Source organism: Artemia sp. Qi Xiang Cuo, chromosome 12 (assembly GCF_049724085.1).
Source record: "Artemia sp. Qi Xiang Cuo chromosome 12, ASM4972408v1, whole genome shotgun sequence".
Classification (NCBI taxonomy): Eukaryota; Metazoa; Arthropoda; class Branchiopoda; order Anostraca; family Artemiidae; genus Artemia; species Artemia sp. Qi Xiang Cuo.
The window spans coordinates 44,723,911-44,749,158 of record NC_142805.1 but is presented as its reverse complement, the minus strand read 5'-3'; the positions used below and the strand labels follow the sequence as shown (position 1 = coordinate 44,749,158).

General features: G+C 36.9%; 1 protein-coding gene across 1 annotated transcript in view; it reads left to right on the top strand.

The window, feature by feature from the left end:
- The window catches only part of LOC148946169 (vacuolar protein sorting-associated protein 28 homolog), a 36,831-nt gene that overhangs the window by 7,472 nt on the left and 4,111 nt on the right, over positions 1-25,248 (top strand). Inside the window, exon 2 of the mRNA XM_089097623.1 lies at positions 9,925-10,107. Within this exon, the coding sequence (XP_088953749.1) occupies positions 9,925-10,107 (183 nt within the window). The remainder of the gene's footprint in view (positions 1-9,924; positions 10,108-25,248) is intronic.

Genomic DNA, 25,248 nt, shown 5'->3' with positions numbered 1-25,248 from the left:
TTCCATGGACAATTTCCCCCGTGAGAACTCCCTCCCTCTCACAAAAAATCTCTCAGGCAATTTTAACCTCTCTGAAAATTTACCCCGGACAATATCCCCGGAACATCTCTAGATGTTAAATTGAATCGGCAAAGAGAAAGTAAAATAAATTTGATATAGAAGTTCTGGCAAATTCTCCCGTGTAATATTTCTCCTTGTAAGTTCATCTTCGGAAACTTCCCGGCCATGGAAAATTCTACCCGTGGAGAATCCCCTTGCGGAAAATTTCCCTCCCTAAAAACGTCTGTTTACTTCCAAATAACAGAAACTATATATAAACAACAGACAAAATTCATAACTTATCGCCCTTCCCCCGAGTACCATGGGGGGATCATGACAATTTCCTCGGAACATCTCTACATCAAAAATTGAATCGGCAGAGAAACATTATGACGAATTTCGTAAAGGAGTTATGACAAATTCTCCGGTGTAAAATTCCCTTTTGTTAGTTCATCCCCGGAAACTTCCCTGCCCATGGGAAATTCTACCTGTGGAAAATCCCCCCACCGAAAAGTCCCCCTCTCCTAAAAAGGCTTGTTTACTTACAAATAAAAAATACTATAAGTAAAAAATAGGTAAATTCATAGCTTAAAGCCCTTTCCTCAGGTTGCGGGGAGTCAGGTTATCACCGGAGGAACATTTTTTTATCTTTCAACTATGATGAAAAAAATTAATATCTAAAAATTGGTATCGGGTTTTTTCAGGTAAAAAGGGGCGTGGGAGGGGGGGGGCATGTGGCTCTCCAATATCTCGGGTCGCTTTAAAAGGGAACTAGAAATCTTATTTTCTTTCGAACGAGCACTTTCCAAAAATTAATGGGCCTTTGATTTGATGCGATCACGCTGGCGAAAAAAATAGAAATAAACAAACATACATCCTTGATTCTTATTCTGACAAAAAATACAAAATTCTATATTTATGCAGACGGGAGGTTAAAATCTTTACAGTAGGGTTCCATGATATGCTGAATCTGATGGTACGCTTTTCTTTAAGATTCTTTGACTTTTTGGGGGTTTCTCCCTTTTCCCAAAAATCACGGAAATTTTCTCAGGCTCTTATCTTTTGATAGGAACATTAAACTGAATGAACCCTATATATTTGGAATCAGCATAAAAAGCCAATTCTCTTTTATATGAGCAAGGCCTATCAGCTTAGAAGGCATTAATACAGCCAAGGCCTTTTGGAAGTTCTCAGCAACATTTGGAAGTCCTCCTGACTAAACGTATTTTGAGTTTGAGAACAGGCTATACCAACTTATGGATACAGGTAAGTATGCTGTGTATCAGCATGTATGAGTCAATGGATTAAATACATCATTGTTCTTCTTCTAGCCCATTTCCCAAACAATTTTCTGTGTTTGATCTTTTCTGCAGGACGTTTACCAGTAGCAGAAAAGGCCGAAAATAGTGAATATGTTCAAATATCGTTTTCGATATCGAAATTTTCGTTTCAATATTCGATATTTGCTCTGATATATCCATATAGCAATATCGATATTGAATATCGCCCAACACTATCCATAGCTTCTCGCAGGTTTGTTTTAGTTAAATCTTTGGGAGGAATTTTCTTTACAGTAATACCGGGGGTTTCTACAGCTCTGTTTAATTCTTCCTGCAATGACAGGGGCCTTTCTATTGGTGTTGCAGGGGAAACCATATCGTCTGGAAATCTTTTGGGGGGACATGGGGTCGAAATTCTATCGGGGAAGAATTGGGTTTTTGGAGATATTGTACAATCTAAATCTCCCGCGCTCGCCGATGAATAACTTTTTGAACTTTTTGGCGTTCTTATTCTTACTGGTATTAGGGATTTTTTCTTTGGAATAACTAGATTTTCCATAGCTAAGAATTCTTCAAAATTTTCCTGATCACTGTCATTCTCAAAATAGTCTTGCTTGAAATTAAAGGGTTTTAGCTCTGCCAATCTTGACCTAGGGGGCTCATTTTCCGAATCTGACGAATCAGTAGAAGAGGGATGTGATAGCCATCTCTCTGGAAATTTGGCTCTTTTTATTCGGCTAACATGCGCCTTGTAACTTCTTCCACTATCGGGGTTTTCAATTTTAAACGTATATCCGTTATCGTACTTTTTGACTATTCTGTACGGTCCATAATATTTGTTTGAAAGTTTTTTTTCATTCTGTTTTCGCCTCGTTCTTTGAGTACACGAAGTCTCCTATTTTGAAATTTATAGCCCCCTTAACTTTGGGTTGTTTTTTAAGTTCTTGGTTTATTTTACATTTTTCCAGCTCTTGCCTAACTATTTTATAAGTTTTCCTCATTCTATTTATGAATTCTTGTTTATAATATTCTGAGCTATTATAATACTGCTGAGATTCAATAATCTCATCTTATGGGATTTTAAAATCAAGACCGAAAAGTAAATAAAATTAATTGTCTCTGGTTGTTTCGGAATAAGCAGTATTGATTACGTTGGTTAAATAAGGTAAGAATTTATCCCAGTCGCTCCTATTGTCTGTCGTATAAATACTTAGAACATTCGAAAATATTTTATGGCTGTTTTCTATTTTGCCATTAGCTTTTGGATGTTTCGGCGCGGTTACCATGTTCTATATATTCAGGAAAATCGTTAAATCTATTGTAACTTTTTAAAAAAAAGTGATCGCAGTGTCACTCGAGATTTTAGTGGTGCTTACGAAGTTTAAATATTAATTTCGCTAATTATCCAATTTTTGCTCAAGAACAATGATTTTTTATATTGGTCGATCAATGACCGACTGAAAAGTTATCCATAACCGAAAAAATACAAGTTTGACCTTTGCTGGAACCAGGTAAGCCCCCACTTGTCCCGTATAGGTCAAATGAGATAATATCAAAGGGGTACTTTGCTACCGGGACCCTTCCCATTGGAGGATTTGGATAAGCTGGGGGGATTTTTCTCAAGTTGCTTGCTTCGCATGTACTTACAAATTCTTTTAGTTTTGTCAGTGCAGATTGTGCGTAAAAGTATTGTTTTAACTTATGGAACGTTTTCATAACTCCTAAATGTCCACCCGTGTCCGAATGAAAATATTCAAATGCAGGCCCTATCAAGTTTTGTGGTAACACAGGAATTATCGAGGTTTGGTTTCTGTTTGTCTCAGCAGTCACAATTCTACACAGTATTTCGTCATCAAGATCATAGTAAAAATTATCTATCTTTTCTAAGAGTTTTGAATTAATCCGGTAACGCCTCATCATTCACAAAATAATCAATTAGTGCTACACACATTTCGTCCTTTTTTTGCTTTCTTTTTATATTTTCCAAAGACAAGGGCAATAGTTAATCTTATTTTCTTTTACTGCGTCTTTGACTTTCTTTTTCTTACATCCATGATTGCTCTTAGCAATTATGGCGTCAACTTCATTTTCTTCAGCTTCCGCTGGAATATTTTCTGGGTATCTACTTAAAAAGTCGCAAGCTGCGTTTTGTTTTCTCTTTAGATGTTCAAATTCATAATCTAGGTCTTGGATTTTCATAATCCATCTAGCTAGAATGCCCATGGGGTTTTTAAATGTGCGCAGGTACTGCAAGCTTTAATGGTCTGATCGTAGTATAAATTTCCTACCAATTAAATAATGTCTAGATTTGTCCAAGTGGTAAATAATAGATAACAATTCTAAGTTTGTGGGGGGATAACTGCTCTCCGATCTTTGAAAAAGTTTTACTAGAGTAGTGTATAACTTTTTCTATTTTTTTGGGTTTTCCCTGTGGACGGTTAGGGTCTTCTACCGGGATTATTTGCGAAAGGATAGCGCCTATGCCTTTTGAGCTTGCATCAGTGGTAACGATGAATTTTCCATTTTCGAAATCAGGGAGTGATAAAATATGTTCAGAAGTGTGTGCTTTTTTCAGATGGTCTAAGGAAGTTTCAGTTTCCTGGGACTAGGTGACATTGTGGGAATTCCCTTTAGTTCATTTTGTGAGGGGTTTCGCAATTTGGGCATAATTGCTTACGAATTTTGTAAAGTAGCCAGTAAGTCCTAAAATTCCCCTTAATTCTTTCATAGTTCTGGGGGGCATGAGGTTTTCAACACATTTTATTTTATCAGGGTCTGGGGATATCTATCCCTGGGTTACTACTACTCCTAAGAATTTAATCTTAGATTGAAATAAATTTACTTTCTCAGGCCGGCATTTTAAATTGCCTTGCCTGAACTTCTCGAACACCTTAGCTAATGTTGCTAAGTGTTGCTCAGTGTTTTCTCCCACGCATATAACATCATCAACAAAGTGAATTAGATTCTTTAATCCTCTTAGCAGGTGCAATAGGGGTCTACATAGCCGCTTGAACTTGTTTTAAGCCCAAATGGTACTCTCAAGTATTCATAAGAACCATATTCAGATGCTGAAAATGCAGTTTTATGGACATCCTTTTCGGCTATTTTCACTTGGCGGTAGCCTTGGGTAAGGTCCAAAGAGGTAAAAATTTTGTTTTTGCTTGAAATTGAGTCAAGAATTTCGTCTATTCTTGGTAGAGGAAATTTATCGCTAACTACTTGTTTGTTGAGGGCCCTATAATCTACTACGAGTCTAAGATCTCCATTCTTTTTTGGTACTAAGATCACTGGTGCACTATACGGACTCATACTTGGGCGTATAATTTCGTTTTTTTCTAATTCATGGATTTTATTTTTTAACCACTCTTTGTGCTTATATGGCACACGATATGGCTGTTTTGCTACTCGATTACCAGTCGTTAAAATTGAATGTTCGTAAAATGGAATTATCCCGATATCATCTTAAGATGCAGAAAATACATCCTTAAATTTACATAATAATTAGCATAATTTTTTCTTAAGTTCTATATACGTAATATGATTCATTTTAAATTTGTTTAAAAATTGTGATTTACTTAGAGGATATTTGTTATTTGAAGTTTTAATACCGTTAACTAGGCTTTTTTTAGAATTTTTCCATCTATTTAAATCATTTTCCGTTGAAACCTGGATTTGAACTAGACACGTTCCCTTTTTAACTGTAATTGTATCATTTTTATGATTATTTGTTACCCAAATAAAACCTTCCCCTTTGTTATATGATATAATCTGTTCCTCGCATAACAGATTTTCGGGTATTTCAGACGGTGTCGCAAACCATATTTCTGATTTGCTAATTACTGGCTCAGTCATCTGTGATATTTGGATTTTTTGCATCGTTTTGGGAGGGACTTCTGTTTTCCTTATCGCGAATCTGTAATATTTCTCTTCATTTTCATTGTTTATTAGATTCATGCTGGCGCTATGCTGCGCCATTGCGGCATCTTGCGGTGTCACGTTGGGTTTTATTATGTTCTTCCATTATTCCGCTATTTTTTGAATTTCGTTTGACCTGTACTGTTGTATATCTCCTATTTTTATTTTCGCAGGTTCACTACTTTTATTGTTTAAATTTACTTCATTTCTGCAATATCTCTCAGGATAATTGAACGAATTCCAATTATGCCATGTCTTTGCGAGACATGGGGTTGAAAATACTTCGACATTATACCACTAGAAATTTTGTTTACTGTTATGTTGTCTTCGTAACCTCTGTTACGATTTCTTAAGGTGGAAATTTCTTCCCCTACCTTAGCTGGGTCGACAAGCTTCTCGTTGGCTACGTCTAGTAGTATTCTATTAGACCTTAGAAAATTTGCCCCTATAATAGCTTCATATGAGAAATTATCACATATAATAAAATTTGTCACGAACGTTCTATTGTCTCTTTTTAAGTTTAGGCAAATTTACCCTTTTGCATTTGATTTATGACCTGTCACGCTTGTTAAATTGGGATTATTAGGGTTCCTCTGTCGTTTAATGTGAAGAGGCAACATATTGAATACGCAAGAGTTTATGATACCAATATTTGCACCTGAGTCAATCAAAACCTTAGAATAAACATTTTCTACACAAAAATCATTAAATATAGGTAACTTGTTAATAATATCACTAGAAGAAGGCACTAATATTGTCTAGGACCTATTAAATATTCCTGGCACCCTCTGGGTCCAACTTATGTTTCTGAGGGGCCTGAAGCGTTTCCCTGAGAATTTATTTCATTTGTCGGTGCCTATAATAGATATTCAGACGTATTAGGTTCCGTAGGCATATTTAAATGATTTACGTCTGCCTGTCTTCGCCATGTATTATTATGGTAATGTGGATGTGTCGTGTCAGTGCCGTTTGCTGGCACTGACTGCCAGTGCCGTTGGCTTGTAAAATTTTCATTTCTCTTCGGCAAATTTTCATGATTTCTATATTGCATTCTCGCAATATATTGGCCTTGGCGAGTATTTGGGTTTTCAAACCGATAACTAATGGACCTGTTGGGGGGAGGGTTATATGGATTTGGATGGTACGAGTCATATGGTACTGGTTGGCACAATCCCCCTTCGATATGGCCTCGTGTTCAACTAGTGCTAAAATCTGTTCTTCTGAACACATAGTTGCTATAAATTTGCATATTATCGACAGCATTTCCTTGTATTGGGTTGGGGACATAGGGGCACTGTTTCGCTATGTGGCCAACACGAGTGCAGTTATGGTACCTTATTGTTGTGGGGTTAATGTGCTGAAAACGTACTGTTTTCTGCCTAGCGGGTTCTGGTGTTTTGTTTCTTTGTGCTACTGGGGAGTTATTCCTTGAAAAGAAATTGGGGGATGCCTGATCGCCCTTGAAGATTAGGTTCGCGTTTGAGTCGCCTAGGCTATTTATTTTTGCATTACTATGATTAACAACCATTTTATCAACTTCGATTAGTCGCTTTAGTCGCTCTACCTCCTGGACTGCAAGATTCAACGTCTGAATATTCTGGGATATTACTACTCGAGAGGGTTTTGGGGGTAGCACATGAAAGCAGGAATCTAACATGATTTTTTCGTACAGGTGGCCCGGACCACGTCCGTATTTTTATTCTCCGTAAATGCGGATCTTATCGAGGTTGTCACTAATATTTTGTGAAAAATCAAAGTTCACTACTCCCTGTTTTAATTTATTTATTGAACTGGTTTCTATAAATCTCTCTTTGAATGCTTTTAACAAGTCATCAACCGTATTTGTTGGCAAGTTGGCGTTATTTCCTATGGTATTTTCGACCTGTTTTAGAAAGGTTAAGGCCTGGCCTCTTAATCGTAGTAGGAGCATGTCTTTTAATGCTCCAGCATCCGTTTTTGTTTGTTGTACAAACTGGGTCAGTTGGATATTAAATTTGTCAATATCTGACTGACCATTGTACTCTGGTATAGATTTTGCAATCTCTATATTTTTCGCGACTAACTTTATCACTATTAATAACTCATTGAGTTCTTCCATTTTTTTTGAATCAATTGAAAAGAAGTTTATTTTTACTCAACAAATTTTGGGGGATACTATTATCTCCTATGAGATATAAGGGTTTTCCTGTCGTAGCTTAGCGGTAATAGGCCTAATCACTTTTCTTATATGTCTGTATCTTTCCCAATAATTAAATTTAAATTACAAAGTTTCATAGCCTAACTAGTTCGCAAGTTTTTCTCCAATTTCCGACTCGCGCCATTTGTTATGTAGTGTTTTAATAGTAATTAAGAATCATTGAACTATAGATTCTGTCGGCTCAGAGCTTTGTTTCCATGGCACAATTAGATCTGACTTAAGAGATACGAATTCTTAATGGCTAGCAGGGGTTAGAAGCTTTTTCTAAGCTGTGGCGATAACGACTTTTGGTGTTTGTAGGGATGAAAAACGTGGCCTCTTCTTCTCGGGCTATCTGCAATCAGATTCCTTTGGGAGCATTTACCTTGGAGACTTACGAACTAATTACCTATTATTAGACTAAACGCAGACATATAAATGAAATAAACACAGATAAAAAGACAATAGATTTATTGAACTTACATGCTTAGTTGCACAGCAACGGGTCACTTCAATGACAATAATGGTGGCCGAGATGAAAGAGTTAAAACTTCTATCTCAATGGATCTTCTCAAGTCAGACTTACGATTCAAATTAAAAACACATCTACCCCACTACCAAACGCAGTTCTTTCGTCCTGCGCTGTAAGGACTTCTCGCCATTGGCTCACGTGCCCCAAGGACGCGAATCCTCGTCCAATAATCTCTTTAAGATATTTCAGATGATTCAGGCGTTCACACAGTTTTTTTGCCGTTTAAACTTCCTTAGAAATATCGTACGTAGCATTTTTTTATGCTACTAATTATCTTAGCGAAATTCGAACGACTAGCTTCGTTGTTTGACTGAAGCTAGAATGCAATTAATCTTTTTGCTGATTAAAATTTTAGACTCTTGGAAGCGGTATATGAACTCAATTAGGGGACGTTTTATTTCTGCCCGAATCATCTTTAGAAGGAAAGAATCTTTTATTTCAAATATATCGCCTTTTACTCCTGGTACAAACGGTCAAGCGGGTCCGACAAGACATCGCAGCCGACTGGAAGTTGCACTACGACAACGCCTTGGCTCACGCAGCTTTTTTCGTGACCAGCTACCTGACCAAGGCTGGCATCCCATCGCTTCCACAGCCACCCTACCGCCGAGATATGGCCCCCCGGACTTTTTCCTCGCCTGAAAATTCCGATGAAAGGCAAGTATTTTGAGGTGACAGAGGGGATCCAAAGCAACATGCACCGTGGTTCTCAAGGCTATTCTGGAGAATGCATACCATGACGCCTTCAATGCTTCGAAATCGCGCTGGCAGCGCTGAATTGACGCAGAAGGAGCCTATTTTGAAAGTTTTTAAAGAATTGTAACGATTGGCTCAATCAATATTTTTAAATCGACTCGGTCCTTTTACTTTCCGAACAAACCCTGTATGGTTTGTAACGTTTCCGTCACTCGTGAATCCAATTCGACGGTTCCGAAATAATTCGATCTGTTTACTTTGCAGTGAATCTTCAAGTGATTCTGTGAGATTTGAGTTGGGGAGGCTAAAATTTTTACCGGCTGCTGGCTTACGGGATTTGTATTACCTACTTGTTATTCTTGCATACAATAAAGATAATCTAACTTTTTGCTTCTCAGAATTGCTTCAGGTTAGGTCTGATTGCCACAGTTAAGGTACTCACATGAGGAATGAACTTTCAGCTACAATCGCCATCACTGTACGGTCTAAGTTCTCCTTTATTTATCGAGGAATAAAATCATGGAACAGTAATGATAAAAAAATTAATAAAAGGAGAAGGTTTGAAGAATTTATAAATAAAGTTAGGGGAGAATGTACTCCAATTATGAGTTTTATTAATACCTGAGTCATTTTCTTTTCAGTGTATGTTTAAGGTGTGTGGAGATGTATAGTGGACTGTTATATTTTTTTTGTTTGTTTTTTATTACAGTGACTCCAGTAGTAGCTCAGCGAGGAATGATGTATGTAGTTATTTGCCCTGTCAGTACTGTTTGTCTAGTTAGTTCATGTTTATACTTAATCTCGTGGAAAATTTTATTCCTGGCACTCCCCTAGGACAACTTCTTTTGGCACTATCATGGGCAGGCCCGAAGATTCCGCTGGAAAAGGAATATATATATAAATATATATATATATATATATATATATATATATATATATATATATATATATATATATATATATATATGTGTGTGTATTGTTTAGTTGTATTTTATTAATAAACAAACTTAAACTTAACTTTAATTCCCGGAAAAATTGTTTTTTTGTCCTCTGTAATCGAAAGAACCATGATGGTTATGTCTGTTTTTGCATTTTCAGTATCTCTGGATTGTAATAAAAAATTATTCAAATCTAGGCAGGTCGCTCACTAAAAAAAGGGCATACCACTGGTTTTTTTTTTTTTTTTTTTTTTTTTTTTTTTTTTTTTTTATTTTTGTACCTCCAAACATATACATGTTTGCACCTCCAATAAAAAATGTTTTAACTGTATTAACCTTTAATTGCAGTTGGATTGTCCACTTGCCTTAGAGAGGATACGAGAAGATCGGCCAATCACAATTAAGGATGACAAGGGAAATACGTCCAAATGTATTGCTGATATCGTATCGTTGTTTATTACTGTAATGGATCGGCTGAGACTAGATCAAAAAGCAACAGATGAATTACTTCCGGATTTGAAAGATTTACAGGTAATCTGAATAGCAAGACGTCAAAAATACTTTTCTTTGACAATTTATGCTCTCCACTTTCACTTATTTATTGATAGTGACTTGTGATAGTTTTACGCTTCGTAGGTTATTTGACTTTATTTCTGCTCATTCTTGGCTTAATGGAGTTCTTTAATTTTCTTTTAAAAACTTGTTTAGTGGAAAACGTTTTTCAAAGTAATTTATTTTCGTGTTTTATTGACATGGTCTTTTTCATGGAAAAAATAATATTTTAAGCCTTTTCAGTTTTTTTCTGTAATAATCCATAGTACGGGTCGCTTTTTGTATACTGGAGAAACTTTTTCGACCATTCTTAATCCTGACATAAACAATATTTTTAACTTAATTTTATAGCTTCTGAAGTTGGCCAGAAAAATGAAACTTAATATCATTCCCAAAATATACTATCTTTGCTCTTTGACAACCCGGAGACACTTCCACTCTTTCTATTCATTTGAATTGTAAAAGCAGAAGTAGTAATAGTAGTATCCACAAAAGTTTCAACTTAATATCCCCAGTCGTTCTCGATATATTGCTGAGGTGCCTTATTGGCAACCGTAAACACAATGCCGTTTGATTTATTTTAACGCATAATGGGCCAAATGCATAACTGTGGGGGAGGGGGTTGAAATGCCTAACAGCCCTAAAGACACAGTTGCTGGACCGTTCAACTATGCTAAACAAAATGGCTGTCTTAAAATTGTGACTGGACGCGTTTGGAAAATGAATGGGATTGAGAGAAGGACTGCTTGCTCTCCAATCTCTTTTTACTCTTAAAAAGGGCACCAGAACTTTCAATTTTGAATCGAAAGAGCTCTTTTAAAAGTTTCAATGATGTTTCTAGTTATTAGAGAGTGGTGCTGCCTGTGATATTGCTTATATTCCCTTTTGAAAACTTCCATGCATACAGTTTATTGATTAATTAAAACTTCCAAACGTTCCCTAAACTACTACTACTACTAACAACTCACCGCATCACCAAGCCGCCTGAGGCCAACACAGCTACGCACGATCCTCCTCCACCCCAATCTATTCAAAGCCTCCCTTTTTACACCCGCCCACAAAGTTCCCCTTTCCTTTAAATATTTCTTTATGACGTCCTCCCACCCCAGACGGGGACTGCCTGCTTTTTGTTTAGCCCTAGATGGTTGGCCGAAAAGAACAATCTTCGGCAATCTGTCATCTTTCATTCGCAAAACTTGCCCTAACCGCCTCAACTTTTCTTTCATTATAGCCCTAGAGAGCGGTATTGAACCACATTTTTCGTATAGCCTAAAAGTTTCGTCTTAATACCCTTAGAGTCATTACTTACAGGAACTGTAGTGGTAGTATTAGAAATACACATATAGTGCCTTCTGGCTAGTACAAAATCCCCCACAACTTACCCTTAAAGGCCTAAATTAATAATATAAGTTGTTATTCAGATATTGCTTTGTCCCCTTTTTGAAAGTCCACATGCTTATAGTTTATTTTGATTTAGTTCAACATCCATAGAAATATTCCTTAGAAACTTCACCTTAATACTCTTAACTTGTGGAGTAGCAATAGTTGTAGCAGCATTAGTAGCAGTATGCGCATAGTACCTTCCGTTTCTTTAACATCCCTTTCAACACACGATGAAAGTTTCAGCTTAATACATACCATCAACCATTCCTGCAGCATTTCTGATGCGTCCGCTTGAAAACCTGTGTTTCGAATTAGCTCCATACAGTTTTTACATATCCCAAATTTTTCGCCTTAGTATCACTTAGTTTTAATAGGAGTAGTAGTAGTAGTAATAGTAGCAGTAGAATTAATTGTAGTAGCCTATGCTTTAGTGGCAGTAGTAGCAATAGAAGTAGTAATAATAGTAACAATAGCAGTAGTATGAGTAGAAGCAGTAGCGTTAATATGCAAATGTTTTCTTTTGGTTAGTTCAACACCCCGCACGGCAAGACCTGTTACTTTCAATTTTATACACCAAACTTTTCCTAAGATATTGCTGTTACACCCTTTTGACAACCTGTACACAGAGGTTAAATTTCTTGAAATTTCACCCTCATACCCTTAGGCATAGTTGTAATAGTAGTCACAGTAGTAGTATCGATATTACTAGTAATATCGATACTACTACTGTGACGTAGTATTGAATAGCGGTGGTACTGCTAACAAGCAGTAGTATTAACCCATTGCCTTTTGGTCAGTAGAAAATCCCTCTCGTCAAGTCCTGGAAGTTTCAACTTAATACAACTAGCCGTTGCTATGACATTACTGATGTCATTTTTCCGTCTCAATGCTCTAAGCCCTAGAAGTAGTTGCAAGAGAAGTAGTAATAGTTGTAGTAAATGTAGCAGTAACAGTAGTATTAGCAGTAGTTAGCATAAGTTGCGTTTTTGTCAGTTGATCTTCCTCTATAGGCATACACTGAAAATACCAATTTAATGCTCAAGTCGACATTTGAGATACATTCTTTTTAAATTACGAACACAAAAGGTATCTTTGGATACAGTTCAAATTTCCCTTCAGTACTGTAAATGGAGTAGTGTGATAGTAGTAGTGGTAATAGTTGTAGTAATATTGGTAGCATGCAAATATTACCTTTTTTATCATCTTCCTTATTATTTCCTGAACTTTCCAAGTTAATATACTTAGTTATTGGGGGCGCCCACCCGCACAGAGTCTTGGGCAAGTGACCCAGAAATTTGAAAAATCTGTGAAAAATTCAAATTTTTTCAGAATGTGGGGCTGAGCTTAGACAACGAATAGGTACTATTTGAAAGATAAAGATGGCTTTAAACGATTTTTTGCCTGCAATTTTAAGCAAATTATTGGTGATATATCAATTCTAAATTTTTGGTCAATCCGCTTAAGACCATAGGAGGACGTACCTTGTTTGCCTCTCATTACAGGCAATCTAACGGTCTTATGTCAATTTCAAATTCTCGGTCAGCATGCCTGAGACTCTAGGCTGGCATGCCTTTCCAAAAACTAACAAACAAGTATGTGTCCAATAAGAGAGTCATGCATACTCCTGCCATTTATCCGTGCCCCAGCCATTTAAACATTTGCCTCTCAATTACTTGGACTATCTGTCTTGGCTTTTGTCTGTCTACAATTAGCCATGTCTTGATGCAACCTATTGCAAAATACTTGATAACTTCAATTCAAACTGAATCAATGCTGCAGCTATATCAACACTACACATGTTGAGATTATCGCAGATTACCGCTCTTTCATTGCACACCCAAGCTAGTAGTCGGCCAAGGCGAGGGCAGGTGTCATTGAACTTTATTTCTGAAGCCTGGTTTCCATAGTTCATCGGTAAGTAAACAGTCACAATGTTGTTTATCGGAGCTGCTTCAGCTTTAACTGCTAAGAAGTAATCACATGATTCAATAAGGGAGGCATTTAGCTCTCGACTAATTGCGCGTCCAGGCCCGCCCAAAGGTCAACCAGCTGAGCTCTTCCGAAGAGCTCAGCTGGTAAAATCTGTTTGTTCCAATTGCTCATGTGACAACTCACTGCACTATTTGCCTGTTTGCCAACAGGCATGTAACATGTACCGAAAGATAATAGTTTTGCGTTCGTCCATAATACCTCCGGTATAACTTGTAATATAGACCATTTTTCTGCAATTTTACGGCCTGCGATAGACTGAGTAAAGTTGATAGTGAATGCGTTTACAGTGACCATCTTGGCCTTAGTGTCCGAATAAGTAGGGCTTCCCCCAAATGGGCTAGAAAGTCGCAATGGCACACTCTTGATGATTGGGGTAAAGCTGATCCTGTGCTATATAGAACGGTTCTAGATTCTGTGCTTTCAAAAATTAAGATCCCGTTTCAGCTACTTGAGCACGGTTGTTGTGAAGACCGAACTGGGCTTAATATATTTACTGAGGAATTAATTAATAGTATGAAAGTAGCACAGAATTACGCTGTACCTGTTTCTAGAGTTCGTCTTGGCACGCGAAAGCCGGGATGGTCAAACCCACAAGTAAAAGCAGCAAAAAATCGTGCCAAACAGTGCTATCGGGAATAGAATTCGGAAGGTCGACCAAGATCTGGGACGCTTTTCCGGCTATTTCGCGAGTCTAAAAAGCAATATAGTCAAATAGTTAATGAGCTGCAAGTGCTAAATGTGGAAATGTTATCAAAACTCTGTCAGATTCACCTGAAAAGCTGTGGCGACTGTTAAAGTCACAGAAACGAAGTACTGATGGTGACGTGAGAATATCCAGGGAGGAGTGGGAAAATCACTACCGGAGTGTGTATGAATTCATGAACCTAACTTTGAATACGGAATATGAAAAAGGACTTCAAGCCTCACCAGGTTTTCCGTAATCACCGTAGTTCAATCAATGTGAGTGCTGGTCAAATTATAGCTGTTGTTATGAATTTGAAAAAAGGAAAAGCAATGGGACTTGATAAAATTAAAAGTGAGCACCTTAAGTTAGGTTCGAAGATTCTTTTTGAGTTGACTGCATTTTTTTTTTTGATGTGTCTGAACACTGATATGGTATGGTCCCGCAGAATTTTTGTTGTGGAAAAACAACTAATGTACAGAAAAAAGGGATGACAAAAGTATATATTCCTTGTTTCGCCCCATATCAGTTTCTTCGGTTCTTGCTAAAGTTTTCGAAAGAATTCTGCTGCCGCATCCAGTCCGGTCTTGTGTTATGGGTTTTAAGCAGTTCGGTTTTAAGGCTTGTCATGGTTGTGCAACGGCGCATAGATTAATGAAAAAGATTTTCAAACGAATAACCGAGTCAGAGACAACTCTCAACATGTGTAGTGTTGATATAGCTGCAGCATTGATTCAGTTTTTGCACCCACAGTTTATTCTGGCTATTCTGGAGAATGGGGTTGATCCTAGCATAGTTAAGGTCCTGCATTTTTGGCATAATAATAGCGTTATTCGTGTTTGTACTGGTATAATGGAACGTGGGAGAAGTTCTGTACCTATTCTTACAGAAGAAATACACCTCAAGAAAGGAGTCAGGCAAGGATCAGCAATTAGCCCAGTTTTATTTAATGCGGCAATTTAAAGCGCTACGAAGCATATCCATGGTAGCTACTTTCTTGATGGTGTAGATTTGAGTTTCATATCGTATGTGGATGACCTCCTACTACTAAGTTCTTCACTGTCGCTTTTAAAAGAAAATCTTGAGCTGCTTGTTAACCTTTACAAAGATATTGGTCTCCGTGTTAATATCTATAAGACAGAATTTGTAGTATTTAACGGTCCAGATGCCACGAGAACTCTTCTTTCGGTTTGCGATGGCCCTGCTGTCGCTCGATCAGAGACAATTAAGTATCTCGGAACCTAGTACGGATCTGACATTAGAATGCTGCGCGGCCTGGTTTCGTCCTCGGCATATCGAGGCATGCGCACCAGATATGCAAAAGTGGTAGCTCTGAAAAATACTGTAAACAAAAGGATTCTGGTGAGACGTTTTAATGCAAACAATGGTAACACCGCATTTTCTTTACATTTCCCCTTTATTTGATCTACTTACACAGTCCAGAAAACGACAACTTCGTACTAAATACTTCAAGCTTGCAAAATATCTATTAGGAATCGTGCCCTGGACGTCCAATACCTCATTATGCCGAAGGTTCGGGATTATTGATCCTACCGCAAAATGCCAAGAAATTGAAAGCCGTGCTTGTGCCATTACCTTGACACACCTGTATTTCTCTCCGCTGACACGGCTTATGTAGGATTTTGCTTAAATTTTGTGTGTTTAACGTGTTGTGTGAAGTGTTCTCTTTTTTTTCTTTTGTTGATTATTTACTCCGCTGCCTTCTTTTGTTCTGTAATATTATAACGTGTTATGATTTATTTCAAACCTTTCTCAGAAACATATGCTATGTGTAAACAATGAAGGAATTGCCTAACTTACAGCCTTTGTCCTGAGGACTGTTGGGATGTTGACATCCTCAAAAACATAATTGCTGGACCTTTCAATAATCCTGAACAAAATAGCTTTCTTAAAATTTCGAAATTCCAGACATGTTTTGGGGAATGATAGGCTTGGAGGGGGGGACTGATTGCCCTCTGTTCACTTTTGACTCTTAAAAAGGGTACTAAAACTTCCGACTTTCAATCAAATGAGCTCCGTCTGGTTGAAAGCTTATACGACTACCGTTCCATAAAAACCTTGTAGGCCCTGGTTACAACTTACGATCCTTGCCCCTAGTCTGGGGGGGATTTTATACACATTTAAGAGGCGTTTATATTATTTTTAGCTATTGGTAACAAAATGGCTTTCTCACAATTTCAATTGAATGCGTTTTGGGAAAAGAGGATGTCACGGAGGGGGAACTAGTTGCTTTCCATAATGTTTGACTCTTAAAGGGAACTAGAACTCTGAATTTCAAGTCAAATGAGCCTCTTCTAAAGCTCACACGACCACCCCTTCCATAAAATCTTATATGCTCCTGAGACATAACTTACAACTCTCACCCCCAGACTCTGGGGGATTCTGTCCACCCCAAAGACCTTACTATACAATCTTTGGACTATTTTTGCACAAAAGCTATCTCAAAATTTTTATCGGATGTATTTGTGGAAAATACGGCGTGGGGGGGGGCGGCTGTCCCCGATCACTGTGACTCTTAAAAAGGGAACTAGAACATCTGATTTCCAATTAAATGAGCCCCCTCAGGAGCTTATACGACCACCTTTTTCATAAGAACCTTATATACTCTTGGGGCATAACTTACAACCATTGCGCTGAGGACTATGGGGGGAGCTGTCATCTTCAAAGACATAATTTCCAGACCTTTCAGCTACACTGAACAAAATAGCTAACTCAAAATTTTGATTTGATGTGTTATAGGAATTGATGGACGGGGGGAGGGGTATTGTTGATCTCCAACCACTTTTGACTATTACAAAAGGCCCTTTCAATTTCCGATCGAATGCGCCTTTTTTGAAGTTTCTACGACAACAAGTAGTCATTTCAAAATTTCTATCAGATGCATTTTGGGAAAATACAAGAAGTGGATGGGGGGGGGGTATCCACCCTTCGATCAATTTGAATCTTAAAAAGTTCTAGAACTTCTGATTACCAATCCAATGAGCCCCCTCCAAAGTTTATACAACTGTCCTTCCTATAAAAACTTTATATGCCCCCATGGCATAGGTGGGCGTGGGAGGGGATTAGTTACCCTCCAATCACTTTCGACTATTAAAAGGGGTAATAGTCCCTTCAGTTTCCAATCGAATGAGCCTTTTCGAAGTTTCTACGGCAACCAAGGGTCATCTCAAAATTTCTATCATGTATTTTGGGAAAATACGAGGTGTAGGGGGTATCCACCCTTCGATCACTTTGAATGATAAAAAGGGCACTAGAACTTCTGATTACCAATCCAATGAGCTCCCTCTCAGGGCATAAATTGCAACCCTTGTCTTGAGGGCTATGGGGGGTTGTCATCTTCAAAGAGATAATTATCGGTCCTTTCACCTACGTTGAACAAAATGGCTATCTCAAAATTTCGGTTGGGTATGTTTGGGGAAATGGTGGGCGTGGGAGGGGGTTGGTTGCCCTTCAGTCACTTTCAACTATTAAAAAGGGCACTAGCCCTTTCGATTTCCAATCGAATGAGCCCTTTTCGAAGTTTCTACGACAACTCCTTCGATACAAAGTGCCCTGGTCTAAAACAGACTAAAAAATAAAAAATAAATAAATATCATAGGCAGCGCTATTGCCCTGCCTATGATATTTTCCAATACATTTTTTTTCAATTTATAAAGGCGAAGTTAGTAAAAGCTATGTATTCAGAATTATTAGAAAAATTTGACCTGTTTCCGCTAACTAAAATGAAGCCGAATAACAGTATAATCTGAAAAATATTGAAATAAAGGCATTAATTCCGAAGTCACTACCAGAAAATCCATTTACTAAACATGTAGAATCCAAGCTTCGTTTATTTTTATTTGATTTGGGATAATCAAGAAGTTAAAAAAAAGGAAAAAAAAAATAGGAGCCAAGCCGTTTTTATAAGTGAAATTTTTTTTTGAAACACCCTATTGTTTGGGTCGATGCATACATAGCAGGTTTAGAACCTGCCTATTTTTAGTGTTTTTTTTCCAAATAAAAGAACTGAGAACTCAAAACTTGATGTATTCAGTGCAGGCTGTCTCCTTGTTTTTCCTTTGTATAGTTTAGGGGCGCCAATCCATGAAAATTTAGAGGATTTTAATTTTAAGAAGCAATTATCCCCCTCCCCCGCCTTATTGCTGTCATTGATTTCTTTAAGAAAGCTCCATGTCTTAAAGCCATCAATTAAGTTAGATTATATTCTTTCAGTTTAGAGGTAACACATTTTTTTACTGAAATCGTCTCTTGCTTTTACAATATGTCTTTGTCAAGCTTTGAAATTGTTTTTTGTATAAAAAAATATCGAGAATTTCCATAAGTCATATACACAAGATTTTAACTTGGAGGGGGTATGCATTTACGACCCAACTTCTTAAAATGGGAATTGTATACGGAACATCGTAGATATTGCAGGGAAAATCGTAGTATTCTCAGCATTTTTGGGAGACCCCTAGCCTGAATGTTTTCTTCGCGTGTACTTGATTAACAATTCACAAGTCAACTGTTTTTTAGTGACAAACGAGCCAAATAAGAGAGTAACCAATTTGTAAAATGTCTTAATTTGTCAATATTTGTCAATTTCTCAATATTTCAATATTCAATAATGTCTCATTTCTAGCATATCTCCTCAAGAGCCACTATTCTTAACCTTAACCCAAATTTTAATCACTTAGCTTATAAAAGGAAAGGATAAAGCAGGCCTAAGCATTTCCCCCAAACTAGTTACCATTTGAATAAATAGAAAGTAGAGTAACCAATTTTTACTGAAAAACTGAGCTTTGTATATATGATAATATCTACAAAAATATATAATTATAGGAGTTCTATTTATATATTTTATTATCAAAAAAATGACATTTTTATTTTGGGTGTTGTTAGATTTGTCTTGTTTTTAAAATAAAGGTATTATGATTAACTCATAATTTGATTATTATCTTCCAAACTCTGCTCTTACGGGGACCCTGAATGGAGGGGGGCCCCTGGGGTTTGAAAAATACAACCTTCTTTTTATTTTCGTCAAAAAAGGAAAATATTCTCCCCCTACCATTTTGTATTTTAGTGAATTTGTGCCACTGACACTTGGTAGGTTTTATTGATAGAAGCTTATACTTTTTTATCTTTTTTTTTTACTGATTGAACTGTTATATTTCATTGACTTGGCAAAATAATAAGATTGATTTCAATACAATTGAATCTAGAAAGATTACATACAAACTTCGCCAATATCAATTTTTAGTACTTTTCATTCCTCTGCTTTGCAACGTTGGTTAACGTTAACTGTTTCCCAATTACATACCTTCAATTAACGTGTGATCGATTGTTTTTGACAAAAATAATCATAAATGATTGATTTGCATTCGTCTTGTTTGTTGCAATGAATTCATCTATTACGAATGAGGAAAATAATGTTACCTAAAAATGCTGATTCAAAATACATGATCACCAAGTGTTTTGTAGGTTGTTATTGTTACGCCATTAATGTAGGGTGCGTGCTGATGAACTAGGTATGTGAGAACAAGTTTAGGAAAGATTTTTCGTTTGTGACTATAGTTCAAATACTTTGGTGCGTTCCGTCTATTTCTTGTGTTTTTTTTCGAATGTTTTTTAACATTCGAAAACTTTAACATATATCTTAAAAGACCATAGATCCAAAAGATACGTCCTTAGTAATAAAATATTAAATTTCAAATCTTTATTATATCAGATTTTGCCCCCTCAAGATTTTCACCAAATTTTACAAATCTCACATAGGTCTTTCCGACACATATTCCATTTAGCAAAAACTCGTTTATCGGAAATTTTCTCAAAACTGGAATTTCAACAGTTTCAGCAAACACGGATTTTCCTTCCTAGATTTTGTCCTGGCCCTCCTTTGGAAAATCTACCTCCAAGGTTTTTACATCGAAGGAGCTAAGTATTCTTTCAAAAGGACCAAAACTTGCAATGGCTCAAACACACTTAAATACATCACAAATCGTTAAGGGCGTGGAGTCTGCTATTTTTAGCTCTCATGATGAAGTCGAAAATCCAGTCCTACTCAGAGGTGAAATTGTAAAGAGTATTCATGATTATAGACCGTCTTTGTCGCTTTCAACTCAATCAAAGGATGAAATTAAAATTCTCTGAAACTTCAAAAAAGACAAAAACACAGTGATTACGAGAGCGGAAAAAGAAAACAGAGTTTTAATTATGAATTCTGCAGATTATGAAATAAAAGTTAACACCCTTTTAATGGATAAAAATACTTACAATCAAATAAAAATTGATCCCACGGACAAATACACACAACAGTTGAGAAAAGAACTAGGAATTTTAAAAGACAGGTTAATTGGTTACTCTAGTTTCTATTTATTCAAATGGTAACTAATTGGGGGGAAATGCTTAGGCCTGCTTTATCCTATCCTTTTATAAGCTAAGTGATTAAAATTTGCGTTAAGGTTAAGAATAGTGGCTCTTGAGGAGATATGCTAGAAATGAGACATTTTTTAATATTGAAATATTGACAAATTAAGAATTTTACAAATTGGTTAGTCCCTTATTTGGCTCGTTTGTCACTAAAAAAAAAGTTGACTTATTAATTGTTAATCAAGTACACGCGAAGAAAGCATTCAGGCTAGGGGTCTCTCAAAAATGCTGAGAAGCTGAGATTACTACGATTTTCCCTGCAATATCTACTATATTCCGTATATAATTCCCATTTTAAGAAGTTGGGTCGTAAATGCATATCCCCTCCAAGTTAAAATCTTGTGTACATGACTTATGGAAATTCTCGATATTTTATTTCTGCAAAAAACAATTTCAAAGCTTGACAAAGACATAGGCCTATTGTAAAAGCAAGAGATGATTTCAGTAAAAAAAAATGTGTTACCTCTAAACTGAAAAAAATACAATCTAACTTAATTGATGGCTTTAAGACATGGAGCTTTCTTAAATAAATCAATGACAGCAATAAGGCGGGGGAGGGGGATAATTGCTTCTTGAAATTAAAATCCTCTAAATTTTCATGGATTGGCGCCCCTAGACTATACAAAGGAAAAACAAGGAGACAGCCTGCACTGAATACATCAAGTTTTGAGTTCTCAGTTCTTTTTTGGGAAGAAAAATACACTAAAAATAGGCAGGTTCTAAACCTGTTATGTGTGCATCGACCCAAACAATAGGGTATTTCAAAACATATTTTTACTTATAAAAAACTTCTTGGCTCCTAGGTTTTTTTTTCCTTTTTTTTAACTTCTTGATTATCCCAAATCAAATAAAAATAAACGAAGCTTGGATTCTACATGTTAAGTAGATGGATTTTCTAGTAGTGACTTCGGAATTAATGCCTTTATGTCAATATTTTTCAGATTATACTTTTATTCGGCTTCATTTTAGTTAGCGGAAACAGGTCAAATTTTTCTAATAATTCTGAATAAATAGCTTTTACTAACTTCGCCTTTATAAATTAAAAAAAAACGTATTGTAAAATATCACAGGTAGCGCAATAGTGCTGCCTAAGCAAAGAGCAATGGGGTCACAATGTATTATTTATTTATTTTTTATTTTTTGGTTTGTTTTAGACCAGGGTACTTTGTATCGAAGGAGTTGTCGTAGAAACTTCGAAAAGGGCTCGTTCGATTGGAAATTGGAAGGGCTTGTGCCCTTTTTAATAGTTGAAAGTGACTGAAGGGTGACTAACCCCCCTACCACGCCCACCATTTCCCCAAACACATCCAACCAAAATTTTGAGATAGCCACTTTGTTCAACGTAGTTAAAAGGACCGAAAATTATGTCTTTGAGGATGACAACCCTCCACAGCACTCAAGACAAGAGTTGCAATTTATGCCCTGGGAGGGAGCTCATTGGATTGGTAATCAGAAGTTCTAGTGCCCTTTTTATGATTCAGAGTAATCGAAGGGTGGATACCCCCCACACCTCGTATTTTCCCAAAATACATGATAGAAATTTTGAGATGACCATTTGTTGTCGTAGAAACTTCGAAAAAGGTTCATTCGATTGAAAACAGAAGGGACTATTACCCCTTTTAATAGTCAAAAGTGATTGGAGGGTAACTAACCCCCTCCCACACCCACCATTTCCCAAAATATATCCAAACAAAATTTTGAGATAGTCATTTTATTCAGCGTAGTTAAAGGTCCGGGAATTAAGTCTTTGAGGATGACAACCCCCCCCCCCCCACAGCCCTCAGGGCAAGGGTTTTATGTTATGCCCTGGGAGCATACAAGGTTTTTATATAAAGGGTAGTCGTATAAACTTTGGTGGGGGCTCATTGGATTGGTAATCAGAAGTTCTAGAACCTTTTCTAAGATTCAAATTGATCGGAGGGTGGATACCCCCTCCCCCGCCCACTTCTTGTATTTTCCCGAAATGCATCTGATAGAAATTTTGAAATGGCTACTTGTTGTCATAGAAACTTCAAAAAGGCGCATTCGATTGGAAATTGAAAGGGCCTTTTTTAATTGTAAAACGTGATTGGAGAGCAACAAGCACCCCCCCCCCCCATGTCCATCAATTCCTAAAACACATCAAATCAAAACTTTAAGATAGCCATTTTGTCCAGCGTAGTTGAAAGGTCTGGAAATTATGTCTTTGAAGATGACATCCCCCCATAGTCCTCAGCGCAATGGTTATAAGTTATGCCCCGAGAGCATATAAGGTTTTATGGAAAAGGTGGTCGTATAAGCTCCGGAGGGGGCATATTGGATTGGAAATCAGATGTTCTAGTTCCCTTTTTAAGAGTCACAGTGATCGGGGACAGCCGCCCCCCACATCGTATTTTCCACAAATACATCCGATAAAAATTTTGAGATAGCCCTTGTCCAAAAATAGTTCAAAGATTGTATAATATTGTATAATTATTGCATATAAGGTTTTATGGAAGGGGTGGTCGCGTGAGCTTTAGAAGAAGCTCATTTTACTTGAAATGCAGAGTTCTATTTCCCTTTAAGAGTTAAACATGATGGAGAGCAACTAGCTCCCCTCCCTGACATCCTCTTTTCCCAAAACGCATTCAACTGAAATTGTGAGAAACCCATTTTGTTACCAATAGTCCAAAAATCATATAATAGTGTCTTTAGGGTGGACACAATCCCCGAGAGTCCATGGGCAAGGGTTGTAAGTTATGCCCGGGGCATCTAAGGTTTTTATGGAACGAATAGTCGTATAAACTTTGAATCAGATGGAGCTCGTTTGATTGGAAGTCGGAAGTTTTAGTACCCTTTTTAAGAGTTAAAAGTGAACGGAGGGCAATAAGCCGCTCCCCCAAGCCTATCATTCCCCAAAACATGTCTGGAATCTCTAAATTTTAAGAAAGCTATTTTGTTCATGATTATTGAAAGGTCCAGCAGTTATGTCTTTGAGGATGTCAACATCATCCTTGACATAGTTTAATTCAGAATTTATATGATACGAGAACAGATTTTTACAACTCTGTCGACTAAAGAGATCATTACCCCTCTTTTCATAGAAGGAGGGTGATGCGAAGAGAAATGTAGATATCGATCACTATGGGTCGGCTTTCTTTATATGGAAAATTCAAGGCTAGGAGCAGTTTTTATAATCAAAGCATCCAAGAAAGGCAGCTTGCCTGAATCTTCGAGCTCCATTGTGAACTGGAGAATCGAATCAAAAAAGTTCAAATGTACCAAAAAATCACTTAGAGAGTCTTGTCCATGTTCCCAAACAGAAAGGATATCATCAACGAAACGCAACCAGATAGAGTGTTTTAAGTGGAAACTATTCAACGCAGACTGTTCTATGAAATCCATGTAAAAATTTGCCAAAAAAGGAGACAAACAGTGCCCATGGATAGGCCCATGGTTTGAAGAAAAAATGTTTTTCGGAATTTAAAATACGAGGGGACCTTTTTCAAAGACGAACAAGGGTCATTATTTTATCAATTTCTGAAGTTTTGTAATCCGACCAAGCTGAATTTTCCTCTAATTTTCTTTGTAAGGCCTGCTCACATTTATGGATATCGCATGAAGTGTACATGGAGACTGTATTAAAACTAGATAAAATAGTTTTTTCTGCTGTACTTTGATTTTTTAACTTGTCAACAAGATTTATGGAAATTTTTATATAAGATTTCAGTGTGCTCAAAAGAGGCTTTAAAATGGTGGGTAAGAAACTTCCTATACCCGTAGCTGAAGAACTACAAGAACTATAGTTCGTTTCGTTGATGATATCCTTTCTCTTTGGGAACATGGACAAGACTCTCTAAGAGATTTTTTGGCACATTTGAACTTTTCTGATTCGAATCTCCAGTTCACAATGGAAGTCGAAGATTCAGGCAAGCTGCCTTTCTTGGATGTTTTGATTATAAAAACTGCTCCTAGCCTTAAACTTTCCATATACAGAAAGCCGGCCCATAATGATCGATATCTACATTTCTCTTCGCACCACCCTCCTTCTGTGAAAAGAGGGGTAATAATCTCTTTAGTCGACAGAGTTTTAAAAATCTGTTCTCGTAATCATATAAATTCTGAATTAAACTATGTCAAGGATATTCTATTCTGCAATGGTTACCCAATAAAACTTATTGAAAATATCATAGATAGTCGACTAAAAAAGATAAAACAACAAAATAGGGAACTCGTCTCCCTTGATTCAGTTGCCCCGGCAATTGAGAAAAAAACTTTCATCAATTTACCATACATCCCAAAACTTAGCGATGTACTTTGATAAGTTTTTAAAAAACATAAGCTCTCTGTTTCTGTCAAAACTGAACAAAAAGTTGAACATTTTTTTCAACTCAGGAAAGGATAAAACTGACCTTGTTTGTGTCTACAGAATCCCGTGTTCATGTGGGAAATTTTACATTGGTAGGACCCATCAACATCTAGGTGAATGTTTGCATGAACACAAAATTTCAATAGATAAGTTCCTGAGATTGAATAATAACAATGACAACTTTGATTCGGCATTGGCACTGCATATTTTCGAAAATCCGACCCACCTGGTTCTTTTTGACGAGGCAACCTTAATATCTACTGTAAATGACCTACCACTAACTTTTAAAGAGGTAATTGATATAAAA